At 44.4% G+C, this 26,803-nt stretch overlaps 1 protein-coding gene across 1 annotated transcript in view; it reads left to right on the top strand.

Annotated features, from left to right (window-relative positions):
* The window catches only part of MICAL3 (microtubule associated monooxygenase, calponin and LIM domain containing 3), a 263,988-nt gene extending 237,191 nt beyond the window's left edge, over positions 1-26,797 (top strand). The window contains exons 27-30 of the mRNA XM_023751303.1: positions 3,090-3,140; positions 25,143-25,242; positions 25,373-25,446; positions 25,533-26,797. Coding sequence (XP_023607071.1) covers positions 3,090-3,140; positions 25,143-25,242; positions 25,373-25,446; positions 25,533-25,717 — 410 coding nt within the window. The 3' untranslated portion in view covers positions 25,718-26,797. The remainder of the gene's footprint in view (positions 1-3,089; positions 3,141-25,142; positions 25,243-25,372; positions 25,447-25,532) is intronic.
* The last annotated feature ends 6 nt before the right edge of the window (positions 26,798-26,803 follow it).

Here is a 26,803-nt window from a genome sequence, read left to right as displayed (position 1 = left end):
CTTCTACCCTTCCCCACTAATTACTGCTGCCAAAGTAGAAAGTGAAGGGTAGATCTCCCAACACATAGTCAGACTAGCTCAACAGGGTGTGCCTCCTTGCTCACAGGTTCAGAGGTTTGGGTGGGTCACCCCAGGGATGATGGTTCCTGTAATGCACTTGCGTGCCTGCTGGCTGCCATGCAATTTGAGTCTATGATGGTGCTTCAGTGTTTCTGCAACAGGCTGCGTGGTTCAAGCTGCTGGCTACCAAGGGATCAGAGAATAATATACCATTGAAGACTGGCATAATATTTTGCCAAAATTCCTCTTTCCAGCTGTTTAGATAATTTTCTTTTCATAAACATATACAGCCAGGATTTCATCTAAGTCATAGGTTTTCAAACTTGTTTTTAGCAGCAGAACCCTTTTTACAAACCAAATTATAAATTCAAGTAAAAAAGAATTACTTTAAAATGTTAATCAACACAAATTTGAAAATTTGAAAGCACTGCCTCCACTTCCAGTTCACACCTGTGTAGGGAACATCCTGACACACAGAGGTAGTTGCTGCAAATGGTAAGTTTTTAACAGCTCACCTGGAGATCTCAGGATATACATAGTTTAAATGATGCAGATGCTTGACACTTAAATAGAGTACTGGAAATTGTTTTCACAGGCAAATCACTGACAAATATAATAGTAGTTCATATTCTTCATAAAGAGTAGATCTCAGATAAAAGCTCCCAAATATACAATGAACACAAACCCAACTATGCTATGATATTGTGGCATGTGTGTTACACACCTAGAGGACCTCATTGTGACAGAAGCTGCTTGAGGCTGAGAGAGAACTCTATCGGGACGCTGACCTGTACACTTGTACAGGAGTACTCTACTTGCCAGAATGTCAATGAATGAATAAATGTCCTCTTCTCTAACACATTTACAGGGCGTACAGATACTTGCACAAAGAGGCAGAAGAAACTTGGTCCTGGGGGCTTCACAAAAGCCATTTTACCTGGTAGCACAAATTAATGTGTTGATGGTCTTCAGTGGGCTGAAAGTTGGCATATCAAACATTTGAACATGGAGTATCTTATTTAAGTTTTTTAAAATAAGGTAAAAGTATTTGTGAATCAGGTATTTGGGAGACTCCTGGAATAGCACTTGAAAAGCCCTAGGATTCCACAGAACAGTTTCAAAACCACTATTGTAGTCCATACTCTTCCAAGCAAGGCTTTAGCCAGAAACCTCCATCCAAATACATAAACATCTATTCTGTTTATAAAGACAGGCTTCAGCAGCCCCATTGGGAGATTTTCTCAAGATGCATTTGGGAAATTCTAAGAATATAATAGCTCTTACCATAAGAATATATTTCCAAATATATTTTTTTCCTTGTCTTATTTAAGCACATCACTTCCAAGGCCCCCCTTTTGTCAGATGCCCCAGTGGCCCTGTTCCTACTTGGCAGAGATCATCTTTGAGGCAAATCTGTACACACTGGCTGCTTCTTCCTCTGCTGCTTCAGCATTTCTCTCCTTTTGTTAGTCCAGTTGCTCCCAGCTAATCTTAGTATAGCATGACAAGCTGGAGTCTTCCAGCAATGGTCATCAGCCCCTTCCCTGGGGGGCATATATCTGGTCAACTTGTTTGGTCTCTCTGGCTGAGGGGGTCAGACTGCCCAATTAGCCAGAGGAGAGATCTGATATGGACCTGCCATCCATTGGTCTCAACTTACCCAAGGCTCATGAATATCCAGACCACCAGGGTTAGGTTCAGAGCTTTCCGGCCCAGAGCAAGACTAAGACTGACATGATTTCTGGTCTGGAGCATCTGGAAAGCCCGCCCTTTTTGTTCTTGGAACCCTGATTCAAACTTAAACCATTGGATCAACCTTGAGCATGACTTGGAAAACCATTCCAGGTCTGCATTCTACTTTCTGGTGTGTCCATTCTTTTTTTCTTTTTTTTATTGACTTTTTACAGAGAGGAAGGGAGAGAGATAGAGAATTAGAAACATCGATGAGAGAGAAACATCGATCAGCTGCCTCCTGCACACTCCCCATTAAGGATGTGCCCGCAACCAAGGTACATGCCCTTGACCGGAATCGAACCTGGGACCCCTCAGTCTGCAGGCCGACACTCTATCCACTGAGCCAAACCGGTTAGGGCTGGTGTGTCCATTCTTGAAGGGGGAACCCTGTTAGGAAACAAAAGGTTGCTAGGATTAGCATTCAGATTGTGAAATGTGGAGGAAAGGGAGAGAAATAGCAGCTGACCTTTATTGTGCTCTGCATTTGCTTATGATTCTGCCCAAGTCCAGTCCCTCAGCACAGCCCAGTCTCTGTATCTCAGGCATGTGAAGAACATAACATCCTTACTAGACAGCCACATGGAGCTAAAAAGCTAGGAGTGCCGTGGCCAGCAAACCTCAAAAAGCCTTCAGGCAAATAGCCACAGCTCATTTCCTGCTTTTAGAGAGAAGGCTGGCTGAAGTTAGGGTCTAACCTCAAAAGAAAGAGCATCTCCTTCCTCTCAACCCATCTAGCAAAAGTGGTTCTGCAAGGAGTTTGGTATACTCACCAGTGGGGGTCACATGTGTGAATTCTTGAGAGAGCTCTGACTGCCTTTAACCCTAAGGATTGGTGTCCTTGCCAAGCTTTTTTAGGTGGTTTACATCTTGCCTTCAGAGCTCAGCCTGGAGTCTCTAATATTCAGTAACTAAGGAAGTAGTTGCCCTGACCTGCCCTTGAATTTTTTAAATCTTCTTAGTTAGATAAGGTTCAGTCCTAGCAGGGCCAGAATTCCCAACAAATCCAAGGCCTTTTGTCCTAACTAATTATTGGAGTTATAAACAGGAATCACATTGACATTGGCCATTAACTCTGTCACCTGTGGTTAGTGAACACCCCCTCCCACCACCAGGAAATATATGGCTCAGCATGTGTGCACTTTCAGAGAGAAGCATGCTTTGCAGCTATTTCTCTTCTCCCTCTTGCTGTCTCTCTTTGTTTCTTATGCTTTTTGCTATTGATTGCTTTGGGTAGGGGGGAACAGGAGGGTTTTATCAGATCCAGTAACTCTCTCTTCATCGATTCCTTGTTGTAGACTATTGGGGAGAGTCTTATTACAGTGACCTCATCGACTTGCATCTGGGTGGTATGTATAGCAGCATCTGTTGCTGACACTAACCCTGCTGACACCCTTTCCCCACCCATTCTCATTAGTCCCTGCTCACAAATGAAAGAAGAAATCAACCTGTTAACCAAATGGCAAACACAGGCTCTTTCCTATCTCATAATGGAGCAGCATACTGGGTCCTCCCCACTACCATATACACTCCAAAGAAGATCTGAGGTAGCTTTTGCTGCCCAGGGTTATCTTAATTTTTTATAATAAAAGTTCACCTGCCCCAACCCATCAACCTCACATCAGCATTCTGGTCCTTCTAATAACTTTTTGGTTGTTTGACAACCAATACACACACACACACACACACACACACACTCCAACATGACCTCTGCCTTGGATCTCATCCCTCAGAAGTTGGAGGTGTCATATCTACCAGGAAGCTCACTGCTAACCACACTCGAGAACCAAACATCTGAAGAACTCAGCCTCGACCATTTTCATTAGGATGTGCTCACATTTCCCCTAAGAGATTCAAGTGCATATAAAGGTGCCACTTGTGATTTCTACCCAAATTCACCAAGCTTGAGGCTATGTTGACAGATGCCTGTAATAATGCCCTTCCCTCCTTGCTCTGTCCTGGCACTTCCTTCACAGTTCTTTTCAATGAACACAGGAAAAGGATAAGGCAGTGGTTCTCAGCATGGGGTCCCAGGACCAACACATCAGCATCATGACTTGGTAACTTGTTAAAGATACAAGTGATCAATCCCCACCCAAACCCGCCGAATCAGAAACTGGGGGTGAGGCCTGGTTATCTGTATTTTAACAAACCTTCCTGATGATTCTCAGACCCTCTAAAGTCAGAGAACCACTGCCTTAAAAGAAGTCAATATTGAAGTCAATATTTTTTATGTCTTGCTGCATGAAGCTTATCATTTGTATCAGATTAGAGAAATAACCAATTCAGGAGTCTCATTTCTAGACTTTGGGCAGTTTTACTCCTGGAAAGTTAACGTCTTATCAAGAGGAGTGCCAAGCAGCTGCTCCTGAGGTTAATGGTGGGGGGCCTCTGCCACTTCCTCTTCTGGAGTTCCTGCTTTCTGAAAGGTCGCAGAAGTGGCCTTAAAACCCAAGAACTGGCAAAAATCATTCTCATTTTTTACCACAATCTCATCCTTTTAAGAAAATCACTTTTTGGCTCATTCCTTTAAAATCCAAAGGTATAATTCTGTGATTCCTACTATGAGATAGTGCCATATTCTTAGAGAACCTCCATCAGTAAGGAGGCTGGCTCTTGGCTTCGTTGGGTGGGTTGGAAGTGACTGGTCTCTCTGTCCCACCCCATTGTCCCATGGATTCCACCCTCCACAGATTCCTTCAGTGCCCCAGAGCTTCTCAGGGACTTCCACACTCACGGCCATTCATGCTGTAATTAACAAAACGTATTTCTTGTTTAATGTCCTTGATTCCTTTCCTAACGCCTCCTAACACTCTTGGGGGATATGTATGTCATTTTTTTTAAAAAAATATTTTTAATTGATTTCAGAGAGGAAGAGAGAGATAGAAACATCAATGATGAGAGAGAATTATCGATTGGCTGCCTCACACTGGAGATCGAGTCTGCAACCTGGGCATGTGCCCTGACCAGGAATCAAACCATGACCTCCTGGTTCATGGGTTGACGATGCTCAATCACTGAGCCACGCCAGCCAGGCTGTTTATGTCATTTTAAAAAATATATATTTTTTTATTTCAGAGAGGAAAGGAGAAGGAGAGAGAGAAACATCAATGATAAGAGAGAATCATTGATTGGCTGCTTCCTGCATGCCCCACACTGGGGATCGAGCCCACAACCCAGGCACATGTCCTGACCGGGAATCGAACTTGGGACCCTTCAGTCCACAGCCCAATGCTCTATCCACTGAGCCAAACCAGCGAGGACTGTTTATATCATTTTTATTAAGTGAATCTCAATGTGTGAAAATATGTGGTTGGGTTGTTGTTGTTTTTTAATTCAAAATCTCCTGGAAGGAAATGTCAAAATCAATTTATTTAAAAGTATATTCACCCTTCCCTCCCAGTTTAAGATACTGTTGCCACACTGATTACCTCATATGTCTAGTTTTGTTTTCTTTATCCCCATTGCTTGAATGATAAATGTAGTTGGCTCTTTTCATTTCTGTGTTCCTGAACTCCCAACTACTAGCCTTTCAGATTTAAAATTCCAACAAATTCTAAGGGAATATGAAATAAATAAAACTCAATGTTTCTTCTGAATTATGAAATGCCCCCATCAAACACCTGATAACCCTGCTACTGGATTCTCATCAACTCATCATTTCTTTTTCAGCTTATGTTATTTTTTCTAAACGTTAGACTTCTCCTGTGGGTTCTGCTCACCACATAGAGGCTGCTACTGCCCTAACAATGAAGCATGAGAGAAACATCCATTCCAAAGGGAGTCACTATATACCCAGGCAGAGAGCAAGAGTCCTCCAGCCTCACTCCCATCAAGCTCCAGGAGGAACATTTAGATAACAGAAATAGGTCCCTTTCAGATTCTGCTGTTTTCTTCTTGGAGCACTTGGTAATATTCATTATTTGAGGGGAGGAAATTATCCTTTTAAAATCTGAAGTCTAAAATGTCGAATCTGATTGCTTCTCTGCTATTGCATCCCCAGAAGGCCACACAGAGACCTCATTGCTGGGCCCAGCACTAATCAAAGCTCAGAGAAGTCCAGACTCCTAATGCCTGCCTGGTGCTCTGCCCATTAAACTATATTGTTCCAGTAGGGTCATTTGATGGCTATCAGCTGACTATATAAAGGCTCCAAATCTGTATTAGAAGTCTCTTTTTGAGCCACAGAGTACAGAGAATAAAGATCTTTCTTCTCTTAGCTGAACCTTGTTATTTCAAAACAAACCATTAAAAAGACAGAATGAGCCTTGGGCCAGAGAGGAAGGGTGCCCAATTGACCTCACCCCTTCATCTTCTTCCCAGGGCACTAGGCAGGCTCCCCACCCTACCCAGTCAGCACATTTTGTTGCACCAGACAGATAGATGACTGGAAATCTTTATATAAAAACCATATCTCTGAATACCTTTAAATTAAAAACATACAGGAAGGGGGTAAATGAGGTTTAAAGTTGTTTATATGGGAAATAATACAATAGTTAATGAATAATACAAGAATAAACTCTTTCATATACACACAACTGTAAACCTAATATTGCTCACCCTGTATACACCTAATTTCTAGTTTTCAAAGACTTTACCTGTTGATTGATCTCAAAGGGAAATTGAAAGAACGTGAATGGTTTAGAAATGTAGCATAAAGGACTGGAAAGTGGTCTTTTATTGTTGCTGGTGAATTGGGGTGAGAGGCACAGAGGGCCCCTCACAAGCCTGCTTACTTCCCTCCTTTCTGGGTCTTCCTGTTCTGTTTGCTTCCTTTAATTTGATGTTCTAGATTTTGGCTTGTCTTTTTGGCTCTGTTTTTGCTTAGGAACTTTAAAGTCCTTGAGATTTCCCAGCATTCTTCTGTGTACATGTGTGCATACACATGTGAATGTACACACATATTGTACGTGCATGCACATGGGTGTGTTGGATCACAATTCTTATATTCTGTTTTCTTGTTTTATTCTCTCTTTTTTGCCTTTATTCTAGAGCTCCATTCTGTACTAAGTTTTTTTTAATTAATCTTTATTGTTGAGATTATTACAGATGTCCCTCTTTTTTCCTCCCATAGCTCCCCTCTACCCAGTTCCCACCCCACCCCAGGCCCTCACCACCCTATTGTCTGCGTCCATATAAGATCTTTGTCTAATCTCTTCCTGCACCCGCCACACACTCCCTTTCCTCTGAGAATCATCAGTCTGTTCCATTTCCATGCCCCTGATTCTGTTCCATTCACCAGTTTATTCTGTTCATCAGATTTTTATTTTATTTTTTAATATATTTTTATAGATTTCAGAGAGAAAGGGAGAGGGAGAGAGAGATAGAAACATCAATGATGAGAGAGAATCATTGATTGGCTGCCTCCTGAACACCCTTCACTGGGGATTGAGCCCACAACCCAGGCATGTGCCCTTGACCAGAATCTAACCTGGGACACTTCAGTCCCCAGGCCGACGCTCTTTCCACTGAGCCAAACCAGCTAGGGCTATGCATTTTATTTTTAGATTTACTTGTTGATAGATATGTATTTGTTATCACTTTGTTGTTCATATATTTTTTTTAAATATATTTTATTGATTTTTTTACAGAGAGGAAGGGAGAGAGATAGAGAGTTAGAAACATCGATGAGAGAGAAACATCGATCAGCCGCCTCCTGCACATCTCCCACCAGGGATGTGCCCGCATCCCAGGTACATGCCCTTGACCAGAATCGAACCTGGGACCTTTCAGTCCACAGGCCGACGCTCTATCCACTGAGCCAAACCAGTTTCGGCTGTTGTTCATATTTTTTATCTTTACTTTTTTCTTCTTCCTCTTCTTAAAGAATACTCTTCAGCATTTCATATAATACTGGTTTGGTGGTGATGAACTCCTTTAGCTTTTTCTTGTCTGTGAAGTTCTTTATCTGACCTTCAATTCTAAATGATAGCTTTGCTGGGTAAAGTATTCTTGGTTGTAGGTTCTTGCTATTCATCACTTTGAATATTTCTTGCCACTCCCTTCTGGCCTGCATAGTGTCTGTTGAGAAATCAGCTAACAGTCATATGGGTACTCCCTTGTAGGTAACTAACTGTTTTTCTCTTGCTGCTTTTAAGATTCTCTCTTTGTCTTTTGCCCTTGGCATTTTAATTATGATGTGTCTTGGTGTGGTCCTCTTTGGATTCATCTTATTTAGGGTTCTCTGTACTTCCTGGACTTGTAAGTCTATTTCTTTCACCAGGTAGGGGAAGTTTCTGTCATTATTTCTTCAAATATGTTTTCAGTATCTTGTCTCTCTCTCTTCTTCTGGCACCCCATAATTCGGATTTGTCCCAGAGGCTCATTACACTATCTTCATATTTTTGGGTTCTTTTTTCTTTTTGCTCTTCTGGTTGGGTGTTATTTGCTTGCTCGTATTTCAAATCATTGATCTGATTCTCTGGATCCCCTAATCTACTGTTGAATCCCTGTATATTATTCTTTACTTCAGTCAGTGTATGCTTAATTTCTGACTGGTTCTTTTCCATTTTTTTTGGCATTCTCACTAAGATCCTTGAAAGTCTCACTAAGTTCCTCGGAGGTTTCTAGAAGATTCTTGAGTAACCTTATAACCATGATTTTGAACTCTATATCCAGTAGTTTGCTTTCTTTCATTTGTGACATGTTTCTTTGTCTCCGCATTGTGGCTACTTCCCTGTGTTTGTTTCTATGTATTGGGTAGCTGCTAAGTCTCCTTGAGTTGACAGAGTGGCCTTGTGTAGTAGGTGTCCTATAGGGCCCAGTGGCTCAGCCTCCCCAGTCACCTGAGGTGGACACTCTTGGTGCACCCCTTTGTGGGCTGTGTGCACAGTTTTATTGTAGTTGAGCCTTGATTGCTGTTGGTGTCACTGGGAGGAATTGACCGCCAGGCCAAACTGGCTGTGAGGGCCAGCTACGACTACAGTGAGAGAGCTGCTGTGCAGGAGACACCCTTATGGAGCATGACTTGCTTCAGTGGGGCTTTGGTGCTCACTGAGTCTGCCCCTTGAGTGTGTTGCTTATGGATGTGAAGAGTTGTAATCTGGTATAGTCTCACACTGACCACTGGTACACTGGCTCTTGGGTCTCCAGGGAGGTGCAACATCAGCCACTGCCTGGGGCCACCCAGCAGGAGATACAGAGAGATCTACAGATTCCTCCTCTTTTTATCTGGTTTGGAAGTGCTCAGACGAGGTCCAGCTGTGAAGCAAGGCACACTGGTGCTAGTGCCAGTTTTTTGGGGCCTTTTATTGAAAAGTTTGGGGCTCCCTGACCCAGCTGCAGCTTGTTTAACAGGTTTTCAGTCTGAAAAAGGACAGACCATTCATATGCAAAAGCTGCTGCACACAGCTTGGGTGGGGTTGTAAATTGGGTAGGGAGGGGTCTCAGGGAATCACCAGGGCAGAGGGAACAGAAATGGCTGCCAGTCAGCCCTTTACCGGGAAGGTCCCAACACAGGAACAATGACCACTGCAAGCACCTCCATCTGGAAGAAAACCACCCCGTATTCCTGCCCTGATGCCAGACAGTCCAGTTTCTCCCCGTGTGTATCTGGGACCCCAAAGCCTAGCCCGGCACTGGAGCTCAGAGGAAGTGGGAGCTTGTAAATTCAGTTTGCAGGGCCTGCCTTTTAAGAAGAGCAGCTGGGTCTCCAGCAGTCTGTGTGTCACTCAGCCCCAATCTGCACTTGTTTTTACAGCCTGTAGTTCTTACAGCCCTTAGGGACTTCTTTCCCCAGCTCTGGGACCCTGGGCTTGGGGCCTGGTGTGGGGCTGGGACTCCTTGCTCCTCTAGGGGGCCTCCGCAGAGGCGATCTCCCTCCCAATTAAAAAAGGGGCACACATGGGTGCTGAACCAGCCCGTTGGGTTTGGGACTGGGCACCTCAGTGCCTCCTCACCTCCTACCAGTCTCAGTGTGCTTTCTTCTTTACCTCTCTAGCTGTAGTACTTCCACTCAGCCAGCTTTCCCATGGTTCTGGATGATAGTTGTTCTGTATTTTACTTGTAATTTTTATGTGGTTGTGGGAGGCAGCAAGTACAGGCATTTAGCTATGCGCCATCTTAAGATTTATCTGTACTAAGTTTTATAACACAAGGCACCCCCCTAGCCCTGTCATATGTATATAGACTGGGCCTGCTGGGACATAGACTTTTCAGCTTACCACTCTGCAGCTTTGCAGCCAACCACCTTGACTCCCTTGTAGGGTCACAGCATCTGTCATTGCCCCTGGGTTTGGGACTGGGCACCTCAGTTTTACAAATAATGCAAAGGCTAACTCATGTCGGGCATGGCATTTATTGATACAGAGCAAATAGGTTTCTGGGTTAAGGAGTCAGAACAGTTGAGTATAATCTTAGTCAACAAAATATCTGGCCAATCTTCCCTTGCTTTAGACTACATAACCTGAACAACACAGAAAGGAAAATCAGGCTTGGCCAGTGTGGCTCAGTTGAGCATCATCCCATACACCAAAAGGTTGCTGGTTCCATTCACAGTCAGGGCACATGCCCGGGTTGTGGGCTTGATCTCCATCCTGTAGGGGGCATTCAGGAGGCAGCTGATGGATGTTTCTCTTCCATAGATGTTTCTATCTCTCCCTTTCCCTTCCGCTCTCTTAGAGGCCAAGAGGAAATCAAAATAAAAAATAATCTCTTCCTATTTAAAAAAAATATTTGCTTTATAAAAAAGAAAGATTAGTGAAAGCCCCATTCCTTATACCTACATCACCAAGAAATTCTCCCAACCCTGGGCATCTGGCTTTCTGCAAGTTTAATCTGGTTGATTGAGCTCGGAAATGAAAGGTAATGTCCCTGATGTTTCTTCTGGATAAAAATAACGAAATTCTGGTAGTATTAATAGGTTGAATTGGATAAAAAGGTACTTCTGCAATGCTGGGTCAGTTATCAGCAAATATTGTGGCATTATAGCCAAAAACAAGTGTGAGAAATGGAAGTCTGCCCCAGATAGTTGTCCACAAAGACTAGCCCAGGGTCCCTGTAGCAAGAAAATGGAGCCTCAAAATGCAACTGAGAAGCAAGCATGCCTCTTGCCTATTTTGAGGAAGTCAAAATCAAACAGAATCTCTTCCTATATGCAGGATTTTCCAAAAGTAGAACTGGAAGGGAAGTACTTAACTCTGGGGTGCTTTACAGATTTTTATGCATGAAACCAGCTGTGGTATATCAAAAGGGAAGGGGCGGCAATTCTGAGCCTAAAAGGATGATATTGTATGATGGTTGTGACTTGATTATTTGGAATTTTGTATTTTCATGTGGAGATCCTATATAATAAAGAGCTAATATGCAAATGGTCATCACACCCTCGTGCTGGGGCCAGGGGCCCTAAGGCCACACGCCCCGGGTCCTGGGGACCTGAGGCCACACCCCCCACCAGGCGGGGCTTGACGGGGGAACTGAGGCTGTGCCCCCTGCCCAGTGGGGCTTGGCGGGGGACCTGAGGCCGGGCCAGGGGACCTGAGGCTGCGCCCACTGCCCCAGGGCTAGGGGACCTGAGGCCACGCCCCCTGCCCCAGTGCCAGGACCGGGGGACCTGAGGCTGCGCCCCCTGCCCTGGGCCGGGGGACCTGAGGCTGGCCCGGGGACCTGAGGCTGCGCCCCCTGCCCTGGGCCGGGGGACCTGAGGCTGCACCCACCACCCTGCGGGGCTTGACGGGGGTGGGGCCGGCTGGGTCTGGGTCTTGCACGATTTCGAGGTGCACGCGGGTGGGTGGGGACTTGACTCTGGGTCCCACAGTGTGCCCCAGACTCTGACAGTAGGGAGATTTTCATATACATTTTACTAATTTTCTTTCATCTCTGACACTTCTATTATAGAGAAAGGGCAAATAGCAATATTAAAATATTTCTTCTAATTAATTCTCTTTTAATATGCACGATTTTCATGCACTGGGCCACTAGTACAATTATAAATAGTAGCTCAGCTCACAAAAAACCCATTTTCCTCATAATGTTTCTAGTATACAGTATTAGGCCCTAACATTCTAGGTCATACCAGTGTTTCTGTTTGTTTGTTTTTTGTGTTTTTTTCATCTTTATTGTTGAAAGTATTACATAGGTCCCCTTTTGTCCCCAATTGACCCCTTTTTAGCCCACCCCCACCAGGCCTTCACCACCCTATTGTCTGTGTCCATGGGTTATGCATATATGCATACATACAAGTTCTTTGGTTGATCTCTTTCCACCCACCCACCCCCGCCTTCCCTCTGAGATTCCACAGTCTGTTCCATGCTTATATGTCTCTGGACCTATTTAGTTTGTCAGTTTATTTTGCTATTAGATTGCACATATGTGTGAGATAATGTGGTACTTGTCTTTCTCTGACTGACTTATTTCACTTAGCATGATACTCTCCAGATCCCTCCATGCTATCTCAAAGTGTACAAGATCCCTCTTTTTCACTGCTACATAGATTTCCACGGTGTAAATGTGCCACAGCTTTTTTATCCACTCCTCTACTCATGGGCACTTGGGCTGTTTCCACATCTTAGCTATTGTAAATTGTGCTACTATAAACATTGGGGTGCATATATTCTTTCTGATTAGTGTTTCATGTCTCTTAGGATACATTCCAAGAAGTGGGACCACTGGGTCAAATGGCAGTTCCATATTTAATTTTTTGAGGAAACTCAATACTTTTTTCATAATGGCTGCACCAGTCTGCATTCCCACCAGCAGTGTACTAGGGTTCCCTTTTCTTCATATCCTCACCAGCACTTGTCATTTGTTGATTTGTTAATGGTAGCCATTCTGACAAGTGTAAGGTGATACCTCATTGTCATTTTAATTTGTATCTCTTTGATGATGATTGGTGACTAGGCACTTTTCCATATGTCTCTTGGCCTTCTCTATGTCCACTTTGGCTTTAGAGAAGTCTCTATTTAGGTCCTACATCCATTTTTTTAATTGGATTGTTTGTCTTCCTTTTGTTAAGTTGTATGAGTTCCTTATATATTTTGGATATTAACCCTTTATCAAATGTATCATTGCCAAATATGTTCTTTCATACAGTGGGCTCCCTTTACATTTTATTGATGGTTTCTTTTGCTGTGCAGAAGCTTTTTATTTTGATGTAGTCCCATTTGTTTATTTTCTCCTTAGTGTCCTTTGCCTTAGGAGATGTATCTGCAAGATGTCTGAGATATGCCTATGCTTTCTTTTAGGATTTTTATGGTTTCACAACTTATATTTAAGTCTTCCTTCCATTTTGAGTTTATTCTTGTGTATGGTTTAAGTTGGTGGTCTAGTTTAATTTTTCTGCATGTATCTGTCCAATTTTCTCAGCACCATTTATTGAACAGACTGTCTTGACTCCATTATATGCTCTTGACTACTTTGTCAAATTTTAATAGAGCATAATGCCTTGAGTTGATTTCTCGGGTCTCTGTTCTATTGCATAATCTATATGCCTGTTCTTGTGCCAGTGCCAGGCTGTTTTGATTACGGTGGCTTTGTGGTATAACTTGATATCTGGGATTGTGATCCCTCCAACGTTGTTTTTCTATCTCAAGATTGCTGAGGCTATTGGGGGTCTCTGTTGGTTCCATATAAATTTTTGGAGTATTTGTTCTAGATCTGTTAAATATGCCATTGGTATTTTAATAGGGATTGCATTAAATCTATAGATTGCTTTGGGTAGTATGGTCATTTTAATGATGTTAATTCTACCAATCCATGGACACAGTATATTCTTCCACTTTTAGTTTTCTGAGTCTTTTACCTACTTGGTTAAGTTTATTCCTAAGTATTTTAATTTTGTTGTTGTAATGGTAATGGGGATTGTTTGTTTAGTTTCTCTTTTGGACAATTCATTATTGGAGTATAAAAATGCCATCAATTTGGGGGTATTAATTTTGTATCCTGCTACATTGCCAAGTTCATTTATTAAATCTAGTAGTTTTTTGGTGGAGTCGTTAGGGTTTCCTATGTACAGTATCATGTCATCTGCAGATGACAGTCTTACTTCCTCCTTTCCAATTTAGATGCCTTTTATTTCTTCTTCTTGTCTGATCACTATGGCTAGGACTTCCAGTACTGTGTTGAACAGGAGTGGTAAAAGAGGGCATCCCTGTCTTGCTCCTATTCTTAGGGGAAATGCTTTTAGTTTTTGCCCAGTGAGTATGATGTTGCCTATAGGTTCATATGGCCTTTATTATGTTGAGATATGCTCCTTCTATTCCCACTTTATTGATAGTTTTTATAAAAAATATGTGTTGGATTTTGTCTAATGCTTTTTCTGCATCTATAGATATGATAATGTGATGTTTTTGTTGTTATTAATCCTCACCCTAGGATATTTTTCCATTGATTTTTAGGGAGAGTAGAAGAGAGAGGGAAAGACAGAGAGAAACATCAATGTGAGAGAAACACATCGATTGGTTGCCTCCTACACGAGCCCCAACTGGGGCTCGGGCCGGGGAGGAGCCTGTAACCAAGGTACATGCCCTTGATGGGAATCAAACCCAGAACCCATTGGTACCAACCTTGCATCCCTGGCATAAATCCCACTTGGTCATGGTGTATGATCTTTTTAATATATTGTTGGATCTGATTTGCTAATATTTTGTTGAGGATTTTAGCATCTATGTTCATCCCAATATTGGCCTGTAGTTCTGTTTTCTTGTGTCTTTATCTAGTTTTAGGATTAGGATAATGCTGGCCTCATAGAAAGAGTTTGGAAGTGTTCTTTCCTCTTGGATTTTCTGGAATAGGTGTTAATTCTTTTTTGAATATTTGGTAAAACTCCCCTGTGAAGCCATCTGGACCTGGGCTTTTGTTTGCTGGGAGTTTTTACTTATTTATTACTGCTTCAATATCATCAGTTGTTATTGGCCTATTCAGGTTTTCTGATTCTTTCTGATTCAGTTTGGGAATATTGTCTTTTTCTAGGAATTTGTCCATTTCATCCACATTGTCCAACTTGTTGGCATATAGTTGCTCATAGTATTTTCTTACAATCCATTGTATTTCTGTGGTGTCAGTGGTTACTTCACTGCTTTCATTCCTGATTTTGTTTACGTGGGTCCTCTCTCACTGTTTCTTGACAAATCTGGTTAACAGTTCATCAATCTTGTTTATCTTTTCAAAGAACCAGCTCTTGGTCTTAATGATCTTTTGTATTAGTCTCTATGTCATTTATTTTTGCTCTAATCTTTATTATTTCCTTCCTGCTACTTACTCCGGGCTTTTCTTGTTGTTCTCTTTCTAATTCTTTAACTTGAGGGTTAATTGTTTATTATTAATTTTTCTTGTGTGTGTGTTTTTTTTTTAAGTAGGCCTATAGTGCTATGAACCTCCCTCTCAGGACTGGTTTTGCTGTGTCCCATAGATTTGGGGTTGTTGTGTGTTCATTTCATTTGTTTCCAGGAAGTGTCTGATGTCTTTCTTGATCTCCTTGGTAACCCATACATTGTTTAATAACATGCTATTTAGACTCCATGTGTTTGAATGTTTTTGATTGTTTTTACTGTAGTTGATTTCTAATTTCACTGCACTGTGATCTGAGAAGATGCTTGAAATGATTGCAATCTTATTGAACTTGTAGAGACTTGTTTTGTGTCCTAAAATGTCATCTATCTTTGAGAATGACCCTGTGCACTTGAGAAGAATGTATATTTGTCAGCTTTGGGGTGAAATGTTCTATAATTGTCAATTAAATCCATCTGATCCAGCGTGTCCTTTAGAGTCACTATTTCCCTGTTAAGTTTTTGCCTGGAAGATCTAAGATCTATCCAGTGAAGTCAGTATGGTGTTAAAGTCCCCTACTATAGCTGTATTGTTTTTGATCTCTCCCTTAAAGTACCCTGGAAGTGTTTTTTATATATTTAGGTGCTCCTATATTGGGTACATATATGTTTACCAGGGTTATATCCTCTTGTTGGATCATTCCCTTTAGTATTATATAGTGACCTTTGTTGTCTCTTGTGATGGCCTTCATTTTGAAGTCTATTTTGCCAGTTATGAGTATTGCTACTCCAGCTTTTTTATTTTATTTCCATTTTCATGGAAAAAAAATTTCCATCCCTTCACTCTCATCCTGTGTGATTCTTTTGTTCTTAGGTGGGTCTCTTGTAGACAGCATATACAGTGGGGCCTTGACTTACGAGTGTCCCAACTAACTGGTTTTTTGAGATACCAGCTGTCTCTCGGCCGATTTTTTGCATTGAGTTGACAGAGTAATTTGAGTTAACAAGCTCCTTAACGAGCTCCTAAACGAGCTCGGTCTCAGAACGAATTAAACTCGTAAGTCAAGGCCCCACTGTAATTGGGTCATGTTTTTGTGTCTATTTAGCTACCTTATGTCTTTTGATTGGAGCATTTAAACCACTTATATTAAAGATTATTGTTGATAGTACAGTATTATTATTGTACTTACTTATTGCCATTTTAATTCTGTATGTCTATGTTTCACTCTCTACATCTTCTCATTATAGCAGTCCCTTTAGCATTTCTTGCAGTGCTGGTTTAGTGGTGATAAAGTCCTTTAGCCTCTTTTTTTGTCTGAGAAGCTCTTTATTTCACCTTCTATTTTGAATGCTAGCCTTGCTGGGTATAGTAATCTTGTTTTTAGATCCTTGCTTTCATTATCTTGAGTATTTCATGCCATTCCCTTCTGGCCTGTAGAGTTTTTGATGAGAAATCAGGTGTCAGCTCCTATGGGAGCTCCTTTGTAGGTAACAGTTTGCTTTTCTCTTGCTGCCTTTAAGATTCTCTCTTTGTCTTTAATATTGGGCATTTTTAAATTATTTTTTATTGATTTCAGAGAGGTAGGGAGAGGGAGAGGGAGATAGAAACATTAATGATGAAAGAGAATCATCAATCGGCTGCCTCCTGCACACATCTTACAGGGGATCAAGCCTGCAACCTAGCCATGTGCCCCATCCGGGAATCAAAGCATGACCTCCTGGTTCATAGGTCAATGCTCAACCACTGAACCACGCCGGCCAGGCAGCATTTTAATTATGATATGTCTGTGCATGGACTTGTTTGTGTTCTTCTCTGTTGGAACTCTCTGTGCCTCCTAAACTTTTTCCTTCATCAGGTTTCGGTATTTTTCTGCCATTATTTCTTCAAACACGTTCTCTATCCCTTGCTCATTTTCTTCACCTTCTGGCACAGCTATTATGTGAATATTGTTATGTTTCATGTTGTCCCACAGCTCCCTTAAGCTGTCCTCCTGTTTTTTAATTGCTTTTTCTTTTTGGTCCTCTGAGTGATTTTTTTCTGCCCTGTCTTTTAATTCACTGATGCGATCCTGTGCTTCCCCTAATCTTCTGAATATTCTTTCCACTTAGTTCTTTATTTGTGTTGTGTCTTTCTTCATAGTTACTGTATATTTTCTCATGCTGTTGAGCATCTTTGCCATCATTATTCTGAACTCTATGCCTGATAAATTTCTTATCTCCATTTTATTTAGCTCTTCTTCTGGAGAATTCTCTTGTTCTTTCATTTGGGACTTGTTTTTTTGTCTCCCCTTTTTTGCTGCCTGTTTGGGTTTGTGTCTGTGTATTAAGTAGATCTGCTATAACTCCCAATCTCTAGTGCAGGACAATGTCAGACACTTTTTTTTAGCCTCACTCAAGCATATTTTTCCATTGATTTTTAGAGAGAATGGAAGAGAGAGGGAAAGACAGAGAAATATTGATGAGAGAAACATATCAATTGGTTGCCTCATACACACATCCCAAGGAGGAACTTACAACCAAGGCACATGCCCTTGACCAGAATCAAACCTGGGACCCTTTGGTCATCAGGCTGATAACGCTCTATCCACTGAGCCAAACCAGCCTGAGCCAAACCAGCCTGGGCAATGTCAGACCCTTTTTGTGACTGGCCCTGAGTACCTTGTTTGGAGCTATCTGCAATCCACAGCTTGTGGCTCCCTCTGCTGGGGAAGGATGCCTTTGGAAAGGACAAAGATGTGCACCAGGGTCTGCTTTTCATAGCCCTGGGCCCAGGATTAGATGAAGAAAAGACTCAAAACCTCCTGAGACCTGCCTCTGCCTGCAGTTCAGTTGACACTCAGACTTGATTAGCCTCAGGCTATTGACCACAGGGTAGGGCAAGAGGTCTTCTATCAGGGGGGCTACTGCCTTCCCCCTCAGGCAAAAACTGCTTGAATAGCAAAATTCCACCATCAGAGAAAGACTTCCTCCGAGCATGAGGAAATTACTCAGCACAGGAAACCAGGGTGGCTGCCCTCCAAGCTCCAACTCCAGAGCTCCCAATCCTGGCTTGTGCTCACTCAGCTCCAGTCCACTCTGTCTTCCCTCTACCGGAGCCCAAGGTGAGTGGCGGCACATGGAATTTTGTGTGTTGGCCCTTTAAGAGGATGCCTGCATTTCCAGCAGTCTCTCGCTGGCAGACAGCATCCCTGCTACTTTTCACAGCCAGATGTTATATGGGCACCTTTCTTAGTTCTGGTGTTCTGGGCTGGGGAGCCCAGCTTGGGGTTTAAGACCCCAGAGTTCTCAGTGGGAACCTCCCACAACTGAGATATCCCTCCAGAACTTCATCGCTGTCTGTGGGAACCCGGTCAACCCTTTATCGCCTCCGCACTTCCTACCATCCTCACCTCTCCTTGTGAGAAAACTTCCAGACCATTCTCTGCCTCTCAGTCTCAGGGAATTTTGACAACCAAAAGGACTGAAGTCATGTTGAGTTTGTATACATCACAGATGAGCATCCACACTCAGGGTCCTGAGGATGGGTTGGTTAGTTTGGTGTTTTTCAGCTAGCCTAACATTTCATTCAGTTAACTGATAGGGTAGGAGGGGAGGGTGCAGTGCTTTGAGGTGAAGTGTCTTGGACAAAGCCTTCATGAGGAAATCGGAGGAAGATGGAAATATAGAAAAGACAAGTGTAGAGAAGGGGGAGTTGCCATAGGATTGTTTGCTTTTCCCACCTGCCAACTGCTCCACAGCCCTGGGCCACACAAGAGGCAGGACCTGGAGTGAGGTGTCTAGTAGGTCAGAGGCAAAGTGGTAGTGTGGAGAGCACCCCTAACTTAGAAAGGCAAGATCTTGAGTCAGGTCCGAGCTTCACTGTGTCCCCAGCCAGGTCACTTATCCTCTCTTGGCCTCTACAATTGGAGGAAAGGGTGGCAGTACCACTCTTTTCCAGGACTGGCATTCTGAATAGGATTTTTGTGTGTGACTCAGTTTCCAGTAGCTACCTATTGTTAGATTTACCTAGAGCCTTTGTTGCCCCTTTAAAGAGGGCAAACTCTTAGTTCAGCATGGGAAAGGCAGATCCAGATTTTAGTCAACTTTTAACTTCTTTGATCCTCAGATCACCCATTTCAAAATAGAGATACTAATGGTCATCCAGGTGGCCACCAATGTATGGATCAATGAAATAACACATGTGAGAGTGTTTTGAAATGGTAAAGCACTATCCTTGCTTATTGCATGCATCACTGGAATATGATGAAACATACCTTACTATATGACAATATTCTGCTGCTCTTAAATTCACCTGTCACCTGCCCCCAGTGGTCAAAGTGAATGGGTGCTAAACAGTTGCTGATGGTGGTCACATTTCAAAAGGAATTTTTGTGTCAAATGAAAAAAAAATTAGTTTGCTGTCAAGGTAAAAGATGGAGCAGATAAGCTTGCAGAGTGTTGAAGGCAAGCAGAGCAGTGAGTATGAGAGTGCAGAGTTGCTGATAAAAGGCTTCCAACCAGAACCCAGTTCCAGGGTTTCTCAGAAGTGATGATGAGCCTAGAGGATGCAGAGGTGGTTTGTGAGGTTATAAATGTGGTAGCTGTTACAGAGACAAAACCCTATTTTTAAAAAGTTTGTCATGGGCTTGACTTTAGAACTAGTGGACCAAATCCTCTATTTCTCACATCTCCAAAAAAGGCAAACAAATGGCACTCAAAACCAAATCCTTTGCTTCCTATGCACACTCACCTGAGAGCCAGATCTGGGAGGATGCCCTTTATTTGACTGATGTTTCCAGTCAGTTTTCCCTCCTCAATTTCTTCTTTTTAGAACAATATCTATTGGTTATGTTTTCTGATTATTAAAATAGTATACATTATGGAAATTTCAGAGCATGCAGAAAAGTCTAAAGAAGAAAGTCATAACCACACAGTGTGAGTTTACCCAGCTCCCTTCTGGCCATTTCACATCCTGCCCTCTGCCCCTTATTATAGAACTAGAGGCCCGATGCACGAAATTTGTGCAAGAAGCTCAGCCCTCGCAGTCCCAGCTGCCTCGTGCACCCCCTCCCCCCCGACCAGCTCCGTCCAGAAGGTTGTTCTGCTGTTCAGTCTAATTAGCATATTAGCTCTTTATTATATAGGACTAGTGGCCCGGTGCACGAAATTCATGCACGGGGGTGAGGGGGTGTCCCTCAGCCCGGCCTGCACCCTCTCCAATCTGGAACCCCTCGGGGGATGTCCGGCTGCTGGTTGGGATCGGGCCTAAACCGGCAGTCGGACATCCCTCTCACAATCCGGGACCGCTGGCTCCTAACCGCTCACCTGCCTGCCTGCCTGATTGTCCCTAACCACTCTGCCTGCCGACCTGATCATCCCCTACTGCCACCCCCCCCCCCTTCCAGCCAGATCATCCCTAACTGCCCGCCCCTGCTGGACTGATTGCCCCCTACTGGCCCCCCAGCCGGGTTGTTCCCCCAAATGGTGAAACCTTGCGAGGGGGTTCACCCTCCACTCCCCCCCCCCCTCCGCTGGCCTGATTGTTCCCACCTCCCCACCCCCGGCCGGCCTGTTGGCCCCCACCTGCCCCCTCCCACGGGCCTGTTTGCCCCAAACTGCCTCCCCCCCCCCCCCGCCGCCGGCCTGCTCGCCCCTAACCACCTCTGCCTCGGCCCCACCACCATGGCTTTGTCCAGAAGGACATCCGGAAGGTCTCCCAGTCTAATTAGCATATTACCCTTGGTACAGATGCTTTCTTCTTTTTAAACACTTGCTTTACCTGATGCCCCCCTTTCTGATTTCATTTCCTAATTTCTGTTCTGAATATTTTGTTAACTGCATATTGTCGTTTATAATGGAAAAGGTGTATGAGGATGTGGTCTGCATAAAAGAAGCTGAAAGCTCTATTTTGTGATTACCAGAAAATTGAAACACATTTTTAAGTTTACGTGCAGGTACATACTTCCTTATTTTGGGTGTGCATTGGTTGTGTATCATTTCACTGTGCCTTGCAAATGGATATAGACACTGTTCACTCTGCACCACAGACTGTCTGGGGTACCATCTGTCCCGCAAAGTGGCACAGAGTGCTCATTGATGTTGTATTTCATGGGATGTATCCAGGTATTCTGAGCACCAACACAGACTCTACATTTTTGTAACAAAGAAGGTTGAACATAGACTAGTTATGGGAGAAATACTTCTTCCTACCCCAACACATCAGCTGGTCACAGTCATGTCTGTTAGAACGCTGGATATAATCAGCATTTCACACACACATGCACACACAGTATCTGGCTTTAGTTTTGAAGTTTTACCAGACACCAGATTCACTGCATAGCACAAAGCAATATGGAGATCACTGTGAGAGGCTTAAAGGAAAGAGAAAATGTGGCATCTGCATTTATTTGACTGCAATGCAGAACAGCCTCTCAACCCTTCTGGTGACTAAACCAGGGTAACTTCTTACCCCTGTTCCAATTGTAAAATCACTCACCTGCACACACACACCAGAGTCCTTGAGGTGTCTCTGCTGGGGAGGGTGTTCCCTGTCTCCAGTGTGACATGTGGTTCTGTGATGGTCCCTGTGAGCTCCTCCTTTTCCTTGAGTTACCGTCAGGTCTCTAAGTCTCACAGGTGTTTCTCTGCACACTATCTTCTCTCAGTCCCGTGTCCACAGCTCTTATCAGCAGTGTTACTGTGGGTTGGTATGTCCTGTCAGCACCTTTTTTGGTCTTACAGTCCAAAGTGTGACAGCCTTTCCCCACCTATGGCATTGGATCCCTCTGTGCAGATGGAAGGGATGGAAGCAAAGGGGGTGGTTTGCTCTCCCTGGCATGTGGGGGGATAGTGAAACAGACTGGTGGAAGTTGCTTCTGTGTGGACATGTTCCCCAACACATCCTGGCTCCGCATTCAAAGCAGATGTCAGAGCACTGGCAGCCCTCCATAGACTCAGCTGCTTTCTGTGGGCACGGCAACGCAGCGGTCACAAACCCCTTCAGCCCCCTTAGACTTATACAAGCGGAGTTGTAACTGGGGCTCATGTGTCTATGAATATGGGCGCAGGTTTGGTTGGTTGGCTGAGGTTATCACCTACAAAACTGGAAGCAGTTTTGACCACGTATATAACACAGTCTGTTCCACAGAGGTAGGCAGACCTATCTAGGGGCTTTGGGCAATTTTAAGGAGGGAACCCAAAACCCAAAAGGCCACTGTATGGTAATACCCAGTATCACCTCCCTCTCCATGGGGACTAGAGGAAGAAGGAGCAGCCCTTACTGGGAGCTGCCCCACCATCGGGAAGGGAGCATGTGCATGTGCATTCCTTTTTTTTTAGCCACGTACCTACATCAGGGATGGCCACCCAGGCCTGGGTCTCTCTTACTGAGTTTCCATGCCAATAAAGGGACTTAATTCATTTGTAGACATTGTTTCCCTTTTTCCTGCCTTTCCATTTCTTGTATTTTTTTTGTTTTCCTCCTTTTGTTCCTTTCTCACTTTTATGCTTTTTGTCCTCTGCTTATTTTTTTATTTCACTGTCTCCCTGTCCCTCTTCACTTCCAAACTACTCCTCCTCCTCTTTTCTTTTTGTCTTTCTCTGTCTCCTCCTCCTCTTCTTTGTTTGGTCCTTTTTGAAGTTGAGCCCAGTGGCGGGACTCCACGGCGTAGACCTCTCTCCTTCTGCCCTTGCTGTGTCCAGGAAGGTAACGTAACTCCCCAACCTCATCCCCACTGCCTCTCAGGCCATAGTAACACTAGTTAAAGAGGGAGCCACACCCTGCTGTCTCTCTTTCTTTCTCTGACACTTGATAGCCCTGTTACAAAACTTCATGAGTATGTGGCAGTTTCTTACAAGGTACAGTATCCCTTTGACTGTCTCAGGGGAGGAACGGGGTATGGAGTGAAGCCAGAGAGCCTCTGAGGCAGGCCTCTCAGCAGCAGCAGAGAGTCCCACGATATCGCACCACCATTTGTGGTTGGGCCTTTCAGTCTCAAGTCCAGCAGATAGAGGGGCCAGGTTCATGGGTCAGGAACCTCCCGCCTGTGTGGCAACAATTTGTATTGGTGGAGTCGAGGAATACTGTCCTTACAAAGACTGGTCTATACAAATTCCCCTGAGTTCTTTTCCCAAACAACCACTGAAAGCAAACTTCTCTACCCTGTGTCTTGCTGAGTGTGTGTGATTTTTTTTTTTAAGTTTGTCTGATTTGAAGTCTTTTGTGGTGAAAAGATTGTTGTTGAAAAGGCATGTGGGAAGGGGAAGGGGAGTGTGTTCATGACTAACCCTTGCTAACCTCTTCCTGTGCTCTCCATGGTTCTCACATTTGACTTTCACCCACCCCACCATATACTTTTGCTTATTGGCTGTGAACAATCTACCAAAGCTCATGAGTGGTGTTTAGAGGTTTCCCTGTGGAATTTTGGGGAGTGGGAAGGAGGAAGTGGCTTCCTAGTGCATTTACAGCTTGCCACACTGGATAGCTTGCATGCCTCAGGCTCCATCTTCCATGGCCATGTGGGCACACTGTGCAGAGACACTCAGAAAGGAATGCATGGAACTGAGCTGTAGGCTGCTTTAACAGCCAAAGAGCCAAGTCTATTGGGTTGGGTGAGAAGAGCTTTGGTCCCCAGACACTCCAACACGCACTCCACAGTAGCAGGCTCGACCAATAAGAAGGGAGCTTCCATCCTTCAGAATAGGACTCAGGGGCAAGACTTCACCTTGGGAGCCCAGCTGCATGTGCACCACACAGTGCATTCATTAACCCCTGCTTGTATGAATGTGAGTCATTTCTGCCTCTCCAGAATGTAGCCCCATTGAAAGACTAACTGGCTTGGGCTTCGTGTGTGTCAAGCAAACAACATTGCAGAGAGAGAGAGTTGTCTTTGAACAGTATGCTAGAAAGTCAGGTGTGAAGAATGTAGGAAAGCAGTAAGGAGCTTAATACATGAGAGTCATCCCACCTGAGGATGTACTCCATATGTTTCTAGGTCTAGTCTTTACTGGGATAGAACATCCAACCAAGTTACTCATAAAATGGAAAGCACTTTGAAAGATTTCCCAGTGCAGTGCCTCTTCACCTGGGGCCCATGGATGGATTTCAGGAATCCCATGAACACCCTGAAATTCTGTATGAAGTGAAATTGTTGGATGTATATGCATGCATTTTTTTTCTAGGAAGGGAGTCCCTAGCTTTCCTGAGATTTTCAAAATGGTTTGTAATCCAAAAATATTGAAGAACCACTGACATAGTTTGTCATTTGCCTTCAGGCAGGACCACACTATGGCTTCTTTGTGCTCCAAGGAAAAGGTGTTTTCCCTCTTTGGGTAGTTTGATTCCTTGGAAAGTTCTTCTGTCCATCCTCCTGCTACAGTGAAGCCCAGTGGGGTCAGGATACTCCTGGTGGAGGTCTAGGTCTCAGCAATGCCATGGTGCAGGGCAGCCTGAGTTAGGCAGGTGCCAGCCCGGACACTGCTGCTGGGGTTGGGTTGAGCGAGTGTTCCACCTCATTTAGTCTCTAGGCCCTAGGGTCTGCTGTTTCTCTGCCCTCGGTGAGAAACCTGCTAGCCTTCCTGGGATGTACCTCATATACCATATAGGATCCAATGGAAGAGTGTTTGGTCAGGATAAAAGAAATGATGAGGCCCCAAGGGGGCAGTGCCTAGAAAGAGCTGAGTTAGTGAGTGTGACTTAAAAAGAGACCAAGTGTGGTGTATAACCTCACATTTATCTCCGTCATTAGGCTGTCTTCTTCAAAGCAGGCCTAGTACATAGCAAGTACCAAGTAAATATTAAATGGAAGGAAGGAAGGAAGGAAGGAAGGAAGGAAGGAAGGAAGGAAGGAAGGAAGGAAGGAAGGCAGGCAGAGCACTTAAAATATACCAAAGGAAAACCACTGAGCAGGAGAGGTCTAAACTAGTGGTGACCAAGTTACTGAGGGGTGAGGGCAGGCCTGGGAAGGACAAACTCAAAGCACAGGCTCAATTAGGCCCTGGGGGTGGGCATGGCGCCCCCTTCTGGGCGGCAGGCAAACGCTGAACCTGGCTTGGGAACGTTCCTGCAGCATCTCGCTCTGCTCTCTTTGCACATTTGCCCCAGTGTGATGACTCCTGCTGGCCAAGTAGACAACAAACCCTTTGTGTGCCTGACTCTCCCTCTTTCTGCAGGCATGGGCAAGAAGGACGACCCCAAGCTGATGCAGGAGTGGTTCAGGCTGGTGCAAGAGAAGAATGCCATGGTGCGCTATGAGTCGGAGCTGATGATCTTGTGAGTGGACCCAGCTATGAGCTCAGTGCCTATCATGGCAGGAGCACAGCTCCTTCCTAATTTAGGGGGTAAGGAGATATGGTCCCCAAGTCACTGTTGCTTGTCTCCTTCCCCTTGCCTACCTTCCCAGCGCCCGGGAGCTGGAACTGGAAGACCGGCAGAGCCGACTGCAGCAGGAACTCCGGGAGCGAATGGCAATGGAAGGTAAGAGGGGAACACGGCTGAGCTGTACATGGGTAGGCTGGGTGTGGCCTCCTGGCCCTACAGACCTGTCTTTTGCTACTGCCCAGATCACCTTAAGACCGAGGAGGAGTTGTCAGAGGAGAAGAAGATCCTGAACGAGATGCTGGAGGTGGTGGAGCAGAGAGACGCCCTTGTGGCGTTGCTAGAGGAGCAGCGGCTCCGGGAGAAAGAGGAAGACAAGGACCTGGAGGCTGTCATGCTGTCAAAGGGCTTCAGCCTAAACTGGTCCTGAGCTCCCACCCACGCTCTGCTAGCTGGTCTGTGAAATCCGCCTGACCCAGCTGGGCTCTTCCACACCACCTAGATCCAAGATCTGAGGTCTGGCAGCTCCTGGGAGTTTGCACTCAAATGTCCACGTGCCTCTTAAAAAGCAGATCAAGTATCTGTGCTGTGGGGAATCCCAAGTGAAGATGAGTATCTGAGGCGGCTCTGCCTCCTTGAAGAGACTCACTCTGAATTCCTGATCCAGGGAGTGAAGGCCATGGAGTGCAGAGGTTTAATATGGGGAAAAGAAAGTTTCCCAGGGATGCGCAGTAACCGGCGCCCCTCCTTGTGCAGGCACGTGTAATGAGAGAAGGAAGCTGCTCCCCCTCTGTCAAAACCACAGCCACCAGAGTGCACCCCACAGAGAGGAAGGGGCAACTGTCTTCTTCATGCTCCCTGAAGCACCACCAAAGAAACAAAGGAGACTCCCAGGAAAACCACATGTGAACTAAGAGTGGGAGAGGCCGTGGCCAGTCAGGGTGATGCCTATCCTGCATCACCTGGAAGCTGAGGGGGCCCCATTTCCTGAGTTCATTATGTAAGTAAGGAGGATCCAGGAGGAGTCTGCTCCCCAGTCCCACACCACACACTGGACTCCACGTGGCCAAATGCCCCAGGCCTCTCTCTAATTGTGGCCTGAGGGTTGTGTATTGCTGCATTTTGCTTTTAATTCACAACCATTTTAACACTGGAAAATACTGACTTTGGGAGACGGGTGAGGCTCTACATTTCAAGCCCCCAGTCACTGTTCAGTACTTCAGTTGGGGCAGGAGTGATCCTCCTTGGTGTTTTTCCTGCGTTTGCACATTGAAATGAAGCTGACAATCTAGCAAGACACTCAGCCACTTCAAACTCTTTTTTTCAATTAACTTATTTTTTTAATACTTGAAAAAAATTTCATTTTTATATCTTTACTAAAGACACTGATCACCTGGCACCTGGTGTGGAAGTGACAGGTAACCATGCCAGCCTGCCTGAACGCTTGCTACATCCATCTATTTATTAGCTCACCTTTATACGAGTTACTGACCCCACTGACATCAGAAAGCAGTGA

This window comes from Myotis lucifugus, unplaced genomic scaffold (genome assembly GCF_000147115.1).
Source record: "Myotis lucifugus unplaced genomic scaffold, Myoluc2.0 scaffold_19, whole genome shotgun sequence".
Classification (NCBI taxonomy): Eukaryota; Metazoa; Chordata; class Mammalia; order Chiroptera; family Vespertilionidae; genus Myotis; species Myotis lucifugus.
Note: the sequence above shows the minus strand (reverse complement) of the source record. Positions and strands in the feature narration are given on the sequence as shown.